The sequence below is a fragment of the Cnephaeus nilssonii genome (assembly GCF_951640355.1).
Source record: "Cnephaeus nilssonii genome assembly, chromosome: 4".
Lineage (NCBI taxonomy): Eukaryota > Metazoa > Chordata > Mammalia > Chiroptera > Vespertilionidae > Cnephaeus > Cnephaeus nilssonii.
In genome coordinates, this window is record NC_137075.1 from 62,545,415 (window position 1) to 62,559,117 (window position 13,703).

General features: G+C 45.2%; 1 protein-coding gene and 1 pseudogene across 2 annotated transcripts in view; both read left to right on the top strand.

Annotated features, from left to right (window-relative positions):
- TLN2 (talin 2) overlaps nucleotides 1–13,703 on the top strand; it is a 410,048-nt gene that overhangs the window by 282,006 nt on the left and 114,339 nt on the right. The window contains 5 exon segments of the mRNA XM_079767908.1: nucleotides 748–861; nucleotides 4,745–4,858; nucleotides 8,073–8,207; nucleotides 10,651–10,779; nucleotides 12,844–12,946. Of these exon segments, the coding sequence (XP_079624034.1) occupies nucleotides 748–861; nucleotides 4,745–4,858; nucleotides 8,073–8,207; nucleotides 10,651–10,779; nucleotides 12,844–12,946 (595 nt within the window).
- LOC307097557 (protein SET-like) lies at nucleotides 2,172–3,412 on the top strand (annotated as a pseudogene). The gene is made up of 2 exons: nucleotides 2,172–2,211; nucleotides 2,458–3,412. The product of its transcript is annotated as a protein SET-like (transcript).

Sequence of the window (13,703 nt, forward strand, 5' to 3'; positions counted from 1 at the left end):
GAGATGGGGATCAGGCTTGGTTAGAAAGGTATGGGAAGGAATAATAAGAAATATTTGTCCTTTTTTCCCCCCAGAACATATATTTATTCTAAAAGAAATAAAATAGTAATGTGCAAAAACTTTGCTGGAAAATCTCTCTCACAAATGTATAAGGGAGATTCTTACATTAAGATTTGGGAGGTTGGAGGCGAAGGACCTGCCATCCTAGTGGGTAATCCCCCCGTGTGTAGTCCGCTGGGTTCCAGGAGGAAACCGGCCTGCTTGTCCCTGGAAGGAAGGGGAAGCGTAAGCACAGGCACGTGGTCGCCGGGAAGGTCTGGGTCTGCTGGACCAAGGCTTCCCATGGCCACGAGAGGACAGCCACAAGCACCAGGTTGGTGCTTGGCCCAGGGAGCAGCCCGTGCTGTTGGAGGAGGAAGTCCACCCCTCCCCACCCCGCCCAAAGCATGAAGACTTGGTGCTGCTTATCTTTGTCATCATGTCCCTTGTGTTTCTGAGAAAGACAAGTGAACAGTGCAGCCTGAGCTTTCAAGGGTGCTTGCCTTGATCCCTTGTCCCAGGGAACGTAAACCAAAAGCAGATAGCAGCACCCTTAAGTCAGGGTCATTGATATATTTAAAAGACGGAGTCCCTGCCTGGAGTTCCTTTTCATACATGTGCAGCGGTCCAGGGACAGGACATAAGTGTGCATGGGTGTGGGCTGGCACATTCAAACCCTGGCTCACCTCCTCTCCCGCTCCTCCCCAGGTTGCAGCAAAGCAGGCTGCGGCCGCGGCCACGCAGACCATCGCTGCCTCCCAGAACGCAGCCGTGTCCAACAAGAACCCTGCGGCCCAGCAGCAGCTGGTGCAGAGCTGCAAGGTGAGGTCTCGGCTGCCGGGGAGCCAGGTCTGCTGGACAAAACGCTGACAGCATTAGAACACCAAGTGCCCTGGCAATGTAGTTAAGTCTGATCATCCAGGCCCCTAATCCAGTTTGTTCCGGCTCCCCTGTTCCAGGTGTTCACACACACACACACGCACGTCTGGTTTTTGTCTAAGTGGATGGCCTGTGTGAGGGGAGAGTATGTTTTTTCCAGCATTGCCTTTCCTTTGTCTGGATTCTTTTCTTTCTTTCTGAGAGCCCGAATTAAGGAGGATCAACAGTGAGGCCATTTTCGGACCCTGAAATAGTAACGGAGGGTTGAATTTCCAGAATGCCTTTCCCCCTTGGAGGGGTGGGCCTTCCCATTAGCCCCACTAACCCTAGAAGTTGATTTCCTGTTTTGCACGGATGGCACCTCCAGGGTTTACTTCATCCCGTCTGGCCTCCGTGCTGGGGTGCTCTGGTGCTGTTGTCTGTCAGTTCTTCTGACACCTGGGCCTTGATGGAGCATGGAAGCCGCTGTACTAGAGAGGGCACAGTGACACCCCTGTTGCCTTCTCTGAGGGCCCAGGGCACTGACTCTCCGAGGAGACCCCTGAATGGTGCCGGACACAAAATCTGATTTCATAGCTCTCACCCATGTGCAAACAATGTGTCTGGCTGAAGTGTGGAACTTCCTGTTAGCAGTGGGCTGGTGGAGGCATAGTGATGGTGCTTGGGGACTGAGAGCTAACGGCCCTCTCTCCTTTCTCCACATCGCCTCTGTGAAACCATCACTTGTAAGGGATGCTGCCACTTCTACCTCAGAAATGGCTTTACTTCCGAAGGGAACCACCCAGGGCAGGGCCCAAGCCCTCGCAGCCTGAGTTCTCCGAGGTCAGGCCCCGTCGAGGATCCGTGTGCTCTCCTAGAAAAACCTCAGGGTGCAGTAGCCCATCTGCCAGACCGTGTACCCAAAGCGGGTTTTTTTTCTGAGAGCCGGGCTCCTGCAGGAGGGGAGTTTGTTTGCTGTTATGGCCTCGATTCAGCAGCCAGCAGGGCTGGAAAATGGCATTTCCCCTTCTCAGGGAGCACGTGCTGCTTGTGTCCAGGGAAATACTCCAGGGTGAGCCCCCTCCTCCACTTTTTGGGAAGAGACTGAATTCCTCAGCCTGTGGGTATCACCCTCAGGAAAGGAGAGCATTGCTGTTTATCAGCGGGGAGGGGAGAGTGGACCAAATGGCGTGCCAGCGGTCCTGGGGAGGCCCGGAGAAAAGTCTCATGGGGGCATTTTTGAATCCTCCTGGAGCAGGCACCTGAAGGAAGGCATGTCACCCGAGTGGGATGCACTTGGGCCCTTCCCCAGCAGTGAGCCACTGTGCCGTGACCGCAGGGCCTGTTGTCAGATGGGCGTGGGCAGAGGGGAATGGGGGGACGCAGGATAAAAGGCACGTCACTGTGGGAGATGGTCTCACCCCAGGGCTGCTGCTCCTCCCTCCTCTGCCCTGGGCGTTGGGTTTTCCAGTTTGAGAAATGAGAGAGCTACTTAGACCAGGGGAAGAGGAGCCGTGGCGACAGGAAAGCTGATCGATAGATGTTTACCTGCAAAGTAAGAAATAGAAGCACTGAGCCCCAAATGCCAGTCCTCGTGCCCACCTCAAACGAAGAAACCGAAACTGCCTCCAGCCCCCAAGCCGGAGAAGAAGCCAACCCCTCAGGACTTGCCAAAGGGAGAAAAAGAATAGCAAGAAGCTATTGAACATATTGATGAAGTAGAAAATGAAATATACAGACTTACTGAACAAGCCAGTGAGGAGATTTTGAAAGTAGAACAGAAATAAAACAAACCCCACCAACCATTTTTCAGATGAGGTCAGAATTGATCACCAAAATCCTAAATTTTGGGGTAACAACATTTGTCAACCATCCACAAGTGTCTGCACTACTTGGGGAAGAGGATGAAGAGGCGCTGCATTATTTGACAAGAGTTGAAGTGACAGAATTTGAAGATATTGAATCAGGTTACAGAATATATTTTTATTTTGATGAAAATCCTTACTTCGAAAATAAAGTTCTCTCCAAAGAGTTTCATCTGAGAGTGGTGATCCATTTTCAAAGTCCACTGAAATCAAAGGGAAATCTGGAAAGGATTTGACCAAACGTTCAAGTCAAACACAGAATAAAGCCAGCAGGAAGAGACAGCATGAGGAACCAGAAAGCGTCTTTACCTGGTTTACTGACCATTCTGATGCAGGTGCAGATGACTTAGTCATCAAAGGTGGCATTTGGCCAAGTCCATTACAGTACTACTTGGTTCCTGACATGGTTGATGAAGAAGGGGAAGGAGAAGAAGATGACGATGATGATGAAGAAGAGGAAGGGTTGAAAGATATTGATGAAGAAGGGGATGAGGATGAAGGTGAAGAAGACGAAGATGATGATGAAGGGGAAGGAGAGGAAGATGAAGGAGAAGACGACTAATGAACACTGATGGATTCCAACCTTTTTGAATTTTCTCCAGTCCCTGGGAGCAAGTTGCAGTTTTGTTTTTTGTTTTATCTTTCTTTCCTCCCCGCCACCCCCCCCCCCCCAAGCCCAAGCAGAAGATCACATCCCTCAGCTGGTCCGGGGGTGAGAGGGAGCCAAGCCCAAGCAGAAGCCCTGTTTTTAAGGTCTCTTGTCTCTCCTTTATACCATGGTTCTCACCTTATTTGGGGGGGATGTACCTTGAGCAGAATACAGTGGGGAAAGAGTCTTTGCTCCTTTCTGGTCCAAATTCATTTTTATCCCTTCCTGTCTCAAGAAAAACTTTATGGAATCAACGCCACCGTGCTCTGTGGGAAAAAAGAAAAACCTTCTGCTCCCTTAGCTCTGCTGGGAGCTGGAGGTCGCAAGGCCCCTGTGTAGTAGTGCATAGAATTCTAGCTTTTCCCCTCCTTTCTCTGTAGATTGGGCTCAGAGAGTACACTGTGTCTCTATGTGAATATGGACAGTTACCAACATGTATCTGTCTACTTTCTCTTGTTTAAAAAAAGAAAAAAAAACTTTAAAAAAGGTGTCAGGGGTTATAGAAGGTCACCAACGGGTGGGTTTGAGATGTTTGGGTGGGTTAAGTGGGCATTTTGACAATGTGACTTCTCCTTTGGCATGTTTAATTGTGATGTTTAACGGAAATCCTTGCAGTCTAAGGTGACACTTTTAAAATAAAATTCTCTCCTAATGATGACTTGAGCCCTGCCACTCGATGGGAGAATCAGCAGAACATGTAGGATCTTATTCGGAATTGACATTTCTCTATTGTAATTTTGTTCCTGTTTATTTTTAAATTTTCTTTTTGTTTCACTGGAAAGGAAGGATGATGTCCAGTTTTAAACGTTAAAAGTGTACGAGCTGCTTTGTTACAATAAAACTACATCTGTACACACACAAAAAAAAGAAAAAAAAATAGAAGCACTGAAATATGCTGATAGTTCAGCGCTTCTCTCACTGCTTCTGCTCCTGGGACCCTGTGATCTGCGTGTACCCACCAGTGAATTGTATAGATTCTCTGAGGTTTCCAGCCCTAGTGAGCCAGGGGAGTGTGCATGGGAACCGGGCATTCTTTTACAGCCTCATGGCCTCATTATGTAGAATCGTCTTGTGCTGAACATTCAGGGACCTTTGGGACCTCCGGGTAGATAGAACATGTGTGGGGGAAGGGTACCCAGAGCTTCTGTGTTAGGATTCAGTGTTGGTAAGGACCCAGCTGGCTAAAGGTGCTGTGTAAACCCAAGGTCTGGGGCAGGCATCTCCCAGGAGTGACAACACATCCAAAAAACATTTATCACTTGGGTCATTGTCTGCCCTGTTTTGGAATTCCCCATGCTAGGTAGCTCAGTTTTCCTTTTCCTGCTTCCTCTAGGCGGTGGCTGATCACATCCCTCAGCTGGTCCAGGGGGTGAGAGGGAGCCAAGCCCAAGCAGAAGACCTCAGTGCCCAGCTGGCTCTCATCATCTCCAGCCAGAACTTTCTCCAGGTAACACAGATGCACTCACCTGGGTTGTACTCAGATACCGCCCCCCCTCCCCGGGAGGGGGGGGCGGGTAGGAGGTGTCTTTTATCCTTCAGGAGAGGGATAAGGAATTCCACAGCCACAGCGAAGTCTTTGCAGTAAGCAGACCTTGAAGGCTTCCTCCTCATATTTGCAGTCTCAGGAGAGGTAGATTCAGCTTGGCAAAGCAAAATGCTTATATGCAGGGAAATTGCCCCAGGAGATGGCACGTAATCCATTTTTCTCAGGAGTATCACTTTATTTCTCTTCTATGAGAGAAAGCATGTAATAAGTTGCAGGTTTGATTAACAGCCTAGTCCTGGGCATTGCTTGAGGTTTTCTAGTTTCCAGAATGTCTAATGCTATTATTCATGGCCAAGGAGACCAGGAATGGGGAGTGGATCTTCTTCAAAGGCATGCTGGTCTCCTATGGCAATTGTAGAATGAATAAGTACTGTCAGTCTTTGTGGGTGAGGGGTGGATTTAGTTTAAGGAAAGTTAAATAAAATGAGAACATGAAGTTGTGGGGAAACTCCCTTTTCACATACTTCTTGTATTCAGATCTCTCAGCTCTTTCTGTCTACCTGTATCCCATGAAGAGTTCATCTGATTAGGCAGTTCTCTACCTTGGCCCTGTCTAGTTGAACCTATAGTTACAGAACTCATGGCTACATACGTTTGGTTCATTTTTCAAGTGTCATAGATCCCACATACAGATAGAAGATAAAAAGTGCAATGTATTTCTTCTCATTTTGACTACATACACACACATGCATATGCATGTATATATTTTAATTGGAATTCATCACATATAGACTGTGTTGTTCATGTTAACAAGTATATTATGAGCATTTATGATTTTGAATAACATTCTATCATCTGGCAATACTCCATGTTTAGCTGTTGTCCTGTCATTGAACAAATAGGTTGTTTTCCATTATTTGCCTTCATAAATAACCCGTGATAGGGATAGAATGAAAGTCTTCATGTGTGTTCTAGACCTTTGCCCCCCTTAAATTATTTCCTTGGGGTAAATTCTAGAAATAGGATTACAGTCGGCTTGTTTTTATTATTGGGACACTGAGAATTGTAGCTCAGACAGGTAGGTGTTTCTCTTTTCGTTCAGGTGGTTAGAGGGCCTGGAGCTGGTGTGTCGCCTCCCCTGCTGGCAGGACTGTAGAGGCTGTGACAGAGCCTGTGTGCGTGTTCCAGGGTCCACTCTGTCCTGCCCTTCCTTTTCCGTTTAAATTTTGTTATCGTTGACCCATCAGATCTTTATAAGACTAAGGCAGAGTTAGAAGTAAATAGAAATGGAGTTGGCAGGCCAGAGTTTTTACATTTTTAACTTTCTTCATACATGCTGTGAAATGCCCTTCCCGAAGGCTGAATGAATCCAGAGTTACAACTAGCAGTGTATGGAGCACACCTTTTGATACATCTTCTTCAAGTTGGGGAATCAGGCATTTAAAAAAAATATTTTTGCCAATTTGCTTGGTAAAGCTCTTATTGGTTGATTTTGCATTTCCTTGTTTTTCAAAATGTTACACGTTTTTCATGTTTCAGTTATTTGTTTTATTATGTGACATTATTTATTCATGTTTTTTGAATATTCATGCTGGTATTTCTTAAATTCTCATGAATTCTTTTCTTTGTTTTGTAACTTTTTAAAAATCCTCACCCATGGATATGTTTATTGATTTTAGAGAGCGGAAGGGAGAGACAGAGAGAAACAGAAACATAGATCGGTTGCCTCCCGTACATGTCCTAACTGGGGATCTAACCCGAAACCTACGTATGTGCCCTGACTGGGAATCACACCTGCAATCTTTTGGTGTACAGGACGATGCTCCAACTAACTAAGCCACCCAGCCAGGGCATGAATTCTGTGAATATTAATATTTATGATTTGGCAATTAGCTTTGTTACAACTTTACTAAGAACATTTGTATAGCCTGTGTATTAAAACCCTTAAAAGTGTGTATACTCTTTGTTCCAGAAATTCTACTTTTAAAAGTTTATACAAAAAATTATGACCATGTACAAAATGATAGCTACAAAGGTGTTTATCATACCATTGTTTATTATATTGGAAAAATGAAAATATGCCCAACAATACAGGATTAAGAAATATTAACAGATATATACAATGTAATAGTATTAGCTATTTAAAAGATAGAATATGTCCCTGGCCAGCCTTACTTAGTGATTAGAGCATTGGCCTGTATACTAGAGGGTCACGGGTTCAATACCCGGTTAAGGGCACATACCTGGGTTTACAGGTTCAATCCTTGGCCCTGGTCAGGGCTCATGTAGGAGGCAGCCAATTGATGTCTCTCACATCAATGTTTCTCTCTCTCCCTCCTTCCCCTTACTTCCCTCTTTTACCCTCTCTAAAAATCAATGGAAAAAATATCCTCAGGTGAGGATTAATAAAAAAATAGAATATGTAAAACTAGGAGTTTGAAAATAGAATAAATAGTATGAGCTTACTCTTGAAAATATATGTACATGAGCACAGACATTTCATGCATGATGAAATTATCCTGAGTAGTGAGAAATAAAATAGGTCATTTTATTTGTTTCATTTTTGTCTGCCTTTATTTTTAGACATTTTACAATTTTTGTGACTAAAGCTTTTTTTTTAAAAAAATGTGTTTTTATTGATTTGAAAGAGAAAGGAAGGGATAGAGAGAAACATTGATTGGCTGCCTCCTGCACGCCCCCCACTAGGGATCAAGCCCCAAACTGGGCATATGCCCTGACAGGGAATCGAACCAGTGACTTCCTGGTGCATGGGTTAACGCTCAACCACAGAGCCACACTGGCCAGGCTGTCTGCCTATATTTTTTAAAGATAATCTTTGGATATATTTCAGTTAAAGAGCTATTCTGAGAAACACAAAGAATCATATTTAATAAGAAACTCTCTTTGAAATCTGTTTTAAATGAGAATTTCAAGTCACTATCCAAATTTTACCCTTTCCCCAATGACACATCCATTTTTATTTTTATTTTTTACATTCCTAGAAAGTACTGCCCTAGTATCTGATTTGGGGTGGGAATTTTCAGGGGGAGTGTATATGGCTCTAATATCCCTTGTTTTAGGGAAAGTAAGTTCTGGCTGATATGGTGGCCTTGCTGTTGGGGTCAACTCCCTTACTTTCCAGGAGCTGCCTTACGTTCTGCCCCTCTCTCTACAGCCTGGAAGCAAGATGGTGTCCTCCGCCAAAGCCGCAGTGCCCACGGTGAGCGACCAGGCTGCCGCCATGCAGCTGAGCCAGTGCGCCAAGAATCTCGCCACCAGCTTGGCGGAGCTGCGGACTGCCTCGCAGAAGGCAAGTGGACCCCTTGTCACAGCGGTTAGCTCGGTTAGCTCGTTGGGAATGGCGCTTTGAATTCCTTCCTGCTTGTGAAACCTGGGTGCGCCCCAGGGCCTGAGCACTGCTGGGCATATTTCTTGTCCATTCATTTGCATGACCATTAAAGATGCCCTCCATGTACATTGGCTTTTACCACTTTTAGCCACGGTCTCCTAGAGTTGTTGTTCACCTTCTGGCTACAGATGACTTTTGTTGAACTATTTTAGGTTGCACACTTCCCCTCCTCCCATACATACCCTGGACAGTGGTCTGTTTTCAGAGTCTTAGGAGAGACTGGTAGTCATCAGTTTCTTGATGCTAGGTAAATTGTGGGCCAGAATGATCACATCTTCCCCCTATCATCTTGTGAACTATAACAAATTATTTAGGCAGCAAATTTAATTTTTTTTTTTGGGGGGGGGGTGCGGGGAAGACATTAATACTATCTTTTTGCTCTGAAAGTTTTTCACATCTTAAATGGAAGCATTCCCCTTAATAAGGTCCTCAATTGAATAGAATTCAGGGATTAATGAGTTTCTGTCTCTGGAACTTTTAATTACAAGAGGCCTCATTACTACACTGTTTGATGTAGCATTAGCAAGATGTTCTGGCGTGAATTCATTTATCCCCGCTGTAACAATCCCTGTATAGAAACAAATAGCCTCATCCCTGAGCAAGGGAAGAAGGATGGGAGCTGATTTGAATTAATATGAACAGTGTACTGCATCACCAAAGAAAACTACCCAGAGATTTAGATTATATCCAAGTGAAGTACTTTGAGCTGTTTCTCAAGGAGGGGTCCAGAGACCATGTGTACTAGGGTCAGCTGGGGCACTTAGAATGCAGATTCCTGGGCCTGGCCTCTGTAGCTGAATCAGAATCTCTGGGCATAGAGCCTGAACATCTGAGTTTGAAGGGCTTTCTTCAGTGAGTCGTAGACACACGGACACCTCAAACTACTGCTCTAGAGCGGTCAGCCTCCCCGTGGGCTCAAGCAAGACGGCCCACTGAGTGCAGGAAGACACTGAAAGCTTTCAAGTATTTTTGTCCTTGTTAATCCTCACTGGAGGGTATTTTCCATTGCCTTTTTAGATAGAGGGGAAGGGAGGGAGGGAAATGAGAGAGAGAGAGAGAGGGAGGAATATGTAATAGACACATCAATTGGTTGCCTCCTACATGGGCCCTGACTGGGGCTGGGGAACAAACCTGCAACTCAGGTACATGCCCTTGACCAGGAATCGAACCTGCAACCCTTCGGTGCGAGAGCCAATGCTCTAACCGTTTAGAAACACCATCCACGGCTCAAGTATTGTTTTACTTAGTGTAAGGGTGAGGAATATCAACTCCAGAGTTAGACTACCTGCGTTCAAACTCTGGCCTTGCCGTTGACTAATTTTGTGACCTATGCAAGTTAATGAATCTCTCTGCCCCAGTTTCCTCACTGTGGAATACCGGCACATAGAAATTAATTAGTGTTTATTGCTGCTGTTGTTAACTACTTAAAAAGGAAAGAAATTACGATTTACCAGTATTTAATACACTGTTCCATAATTATACATGTATATAATTGATTAAGATATGTGTATGGGGGTGATCAACACCTTTGGAGACCAATATTTTAAATGATCAAGAGAATAAAATTTTCTTTTTTAATATATTTTTTTATTGATTTCAGAGAGGAAGAGAGAAGGAGAGAGAGAGATAGAAACATCAATGATGAGAGAGAATCATTGATCGGCTGCCTCCTGCACACCCCTACTGGGGATCGAGCCCGCAACCCAGGCATGTGCCCTTGGCCAGAGTCGAACCTGAGACCCTTCAGTCCACAGGTTGACGCTCTATCCACTGAGCCAAGCCGGCTAGGGCGAGAATAAAATTTTCTTAAAACAAATTACTAAGGAAAAGAAATCTTTCATAGTCTTCGGTATGAAAGGATAATAGTTTATAATCTAGAAATTTATAAAGAGAATCAGTGAGGTTGATAAAGCTTTGGCCCCAGGTCCTGGGTTCATTCATTCATTTCTTCTTTCCTTCATTCATTTAAGTGCTCACCACATGCTTCCGAGCCTCTCTGTGTACACCTGCTGCGCTAGGTGCCCTATCTCCAGAACCCAGACACAGTGAATAAGGGTCCTCTTAGTCTGAGAAGCAAATGCATTTCAGATAAAAACAGCTTCCAGGAGACTTGAAGTCTATCCAGTTGTGAGACAGACATAACTTATTATTTGAGGAAGTTAGGACTAAGGTTCTGACTGCCGATGAGCTTTGCCCTCTCTGGAAATGCTTCCTGCCCTGCCTCCTATTGCTGGAGTAGGACATTAACTGGGGGTACGTCCAGAAGGCACATCATATGTTGCAAAATACGGGGAACACTTTTTCCAAGCCAACTGGGTACACGTGTTCCCAACTCTGTCGACAGGCCCACGAAGCCTGCGGCCCTATGGAAATCGACTCCGCTCTGAGCACCGTGCAGACCCTGAAGAATGAGCTGCAGGATGCGAAGATGGCAGCCGCGGAGAGCCAGCTGAAGCCGCTTCCTGGCGAGACGGTAAGGTGGGCTGGGGTCTGCCTTCTGTTCTATTCGTGTGAAGCGGTTTTTATTTGGGGGTTGGTGTGCCCCAGCATCCAACATTTTGAATGCAAAGCCTCAGAACAGCCACATTGCTTTAGAACTGCATTATGGTAGGGATTGCCCGAGGGCCCTGCTGCTGGTGCTGTGAGCATCTCCTCGGGTCTGGCTGGGCATGAACCGGTGTGTTAGAGTCACCCCTCTCCTTCATACACAAGACACATGCCAGTGCTGGAGGCCAGCGTTCTCATCCTGTGGCTTTTTCTAAGAGGGCCAGTGCAGCTGACTAGCTAGGTTTGGAACTAGGAGTTGGGGGACATCTATAATAATGCCAACAATAAAAATAAAATAAAATTATTTTTTAAAATAGATGCAGCTTGTATCATCAACTCGCTATTAAGTCTCGTCTCTCAGGTATTTTATCTAGGAAATGAGTGGCAATGAGTTTATAAAGATAAGTACAGGAGATACTTCCAACAATCACATTAAAAAAAAACCCAAAACATTTACTTAGCAGTTTTCATATTAGGCTACCTCCTGATGCTTATGTCAGGGTTTTCTTGGTTAAAGTTTATCAATCTTCCTCCTTTATATGCACCTCCTTTACACATTACTGAACATCACTAATAAAATGCCACCATTTATTAAGCACTGTATACACATACAAATAAAATTTGTCCTGACAGCAACCTTAATGAACAAGTTTTGTTAACCCCATCTTAACAACTGAGAAAACAGGTGTAGATGTGTTCACTGTTTTGTCTAGTTATTGGCAGAATAAATGTATGAATTAAAGCTTGTAGTTGCTCATGTTGGGAGTGATCTCTTAAAACTACTGCTTCTCTTTGGTTGAACTAAAGACTTTTAGAATATATGGGACTTCAGGAACACTTACTTTACCATATAGCAATGTCTAGAACATAAGAAGCACTCAGAAAATATTTGTTCAATCAGGCTAACCCTAATTGTAAAGACTAGGAAACTCGGGTTAAGTCACTTAACTGAAGTCACCCAGCTAATGGTGAAGGCAGGCTTGGCTCTGGGGCCAGCAGTTTTGCAGTGTGGTCCAGGTCTCGCCTTTTGCAAACTTCTGAGGTTCAGGGAGACCAGGAGAGGCTTGCGTGACGTGAATTCTGCCTTCACATAAAATAACTGGTCAGTTAGCGTGTAAGAAACACCATGTAAATTTTAAGGAAATTGTTTGCCCTTAAAAAGTGTGTGTACTGTGTTATAACATACTGTTGGCTGTAATGGACCAGGCTCTATTTTTTATCTGAAGAGCCTGCCTCTCTTGCAAAACCTGCGGGATTAGAAATGCACCAGTTCTCTGATGCCTTTCTGCACCCTTGCAGTACACCTAGAAGTTCTCTTCCAAAACGTTGTCCTCATCTAGCAATCAAGTAATTATCCAGACTCTAGGCCTCCACTGACTTTGTTCTCTGAATTATTTATTCCGTTTACAAAGCAAGATGACATGCTGTTCATGGGAAGCAAGCACTTTGCCCATTTTCATAATCTCATTTACCACTCCAAGCCTCCATTTCTATTGCATTTCCTTCTGGTTAGAGCTCCTCAAAGTATAATGATCAAGTTGAACAATGTTAATGGTCCCACAGGCCAGGAAGGTGGTACTGCTGGATGTCTGCCCACTTCCTGCCAAGGGATAATTAATTCTCACTAAGGATTTGTTGTAGACTTTCTAAATTAGCTCTAAAGGCATAATACTAATAGCTACCATTTGTTGAGTATGTACATTAATTCTCTGCAAGCCTTCTGAACTAAGTATTGCCATCTTAAGAAGCTGAGGCTTGGAGAGGTTCAGTAACTTACCTAATCCCTCATAGTTCACGCTTGGAGCAGGGGAGCAGGGTTCTCCTCCCCCCCGCCCCCCCCCCCCCCGCATCACCCCACTTCTTTGCGCCACTGGTGCATTTATTGGGAAAGAGCTAAGGCCCTGAGTTTGGTCTGCATTAGTTTTATGCTAAGACTTCACTGGGTATGTTTTTTCTTCTAAGTTCTCTCCCCGCTTGAATATTCTTGCAGCTGGAAAAATGTGCTCAGGACCTGGGAAGTACATCTAAAGCAGTGGGCTCCTCCATGGCGCAGCTCCTGACCTGTGCTGCTCAAGGCAATGAGCACTACACAGGTGAGACTCACACCAATCCTGATGCCATGGGGCCAGCGGCAGACCGCCGGGTGGGAATTCATTGACTTGACGGTGAATCTGACTTTTGTTTTTTTAGCAATTCAACACCATTTTCAAGCACTTTCCACATGCTTATTACTTGGGTTAATGCTCTGCACACAAAGACCTAATAAAATATGACCCCTCCAAAAAGACTATTAGTAGGTCACACCCCTATCCTATATAATAAAAGGGTAATATGCAAATTGACCGAACGACAGAACAACCAGTCGCTATGACGCGCACTGACCACCAGGGGGCAGATGCTCAACTCAGGAGCTGCCCCCTGGTGGTCAGTGCACTCCCACAGGGGGAATGCGGCTCAGCCACAAGCCAGGCTCACGACTGGTGAGCAAAGGGGCAGTGGCAGGAGCCTCTCCCGCCTTCGCGGCAGTGCTAAGGATATCCAACTGCTGGCTTAGGCCCGCAGCCCTAAGCTGTCAGTTGGACACCCCCTGAGGGCTCCCAGACTGCGAGAGGGCACAGACTGGGCTGAGGGACCCCCCCCTCCAGTGCACGAATGTCATGCACTGGTCCTCTAGTTAGACTATAAGCAAACAGTAATTATAAACTTCTGGGACTACCTGTACATGACTCTTGAAATCCCACTAAAGAAAGGGGGGGGGGGGAGGTCAAAGAGAATAAAAGAGGAGATTACAACAAATAAGATATCAATGAAATTTTCAAAGATGGAAGGAGATAGATAAGTAATAACTGA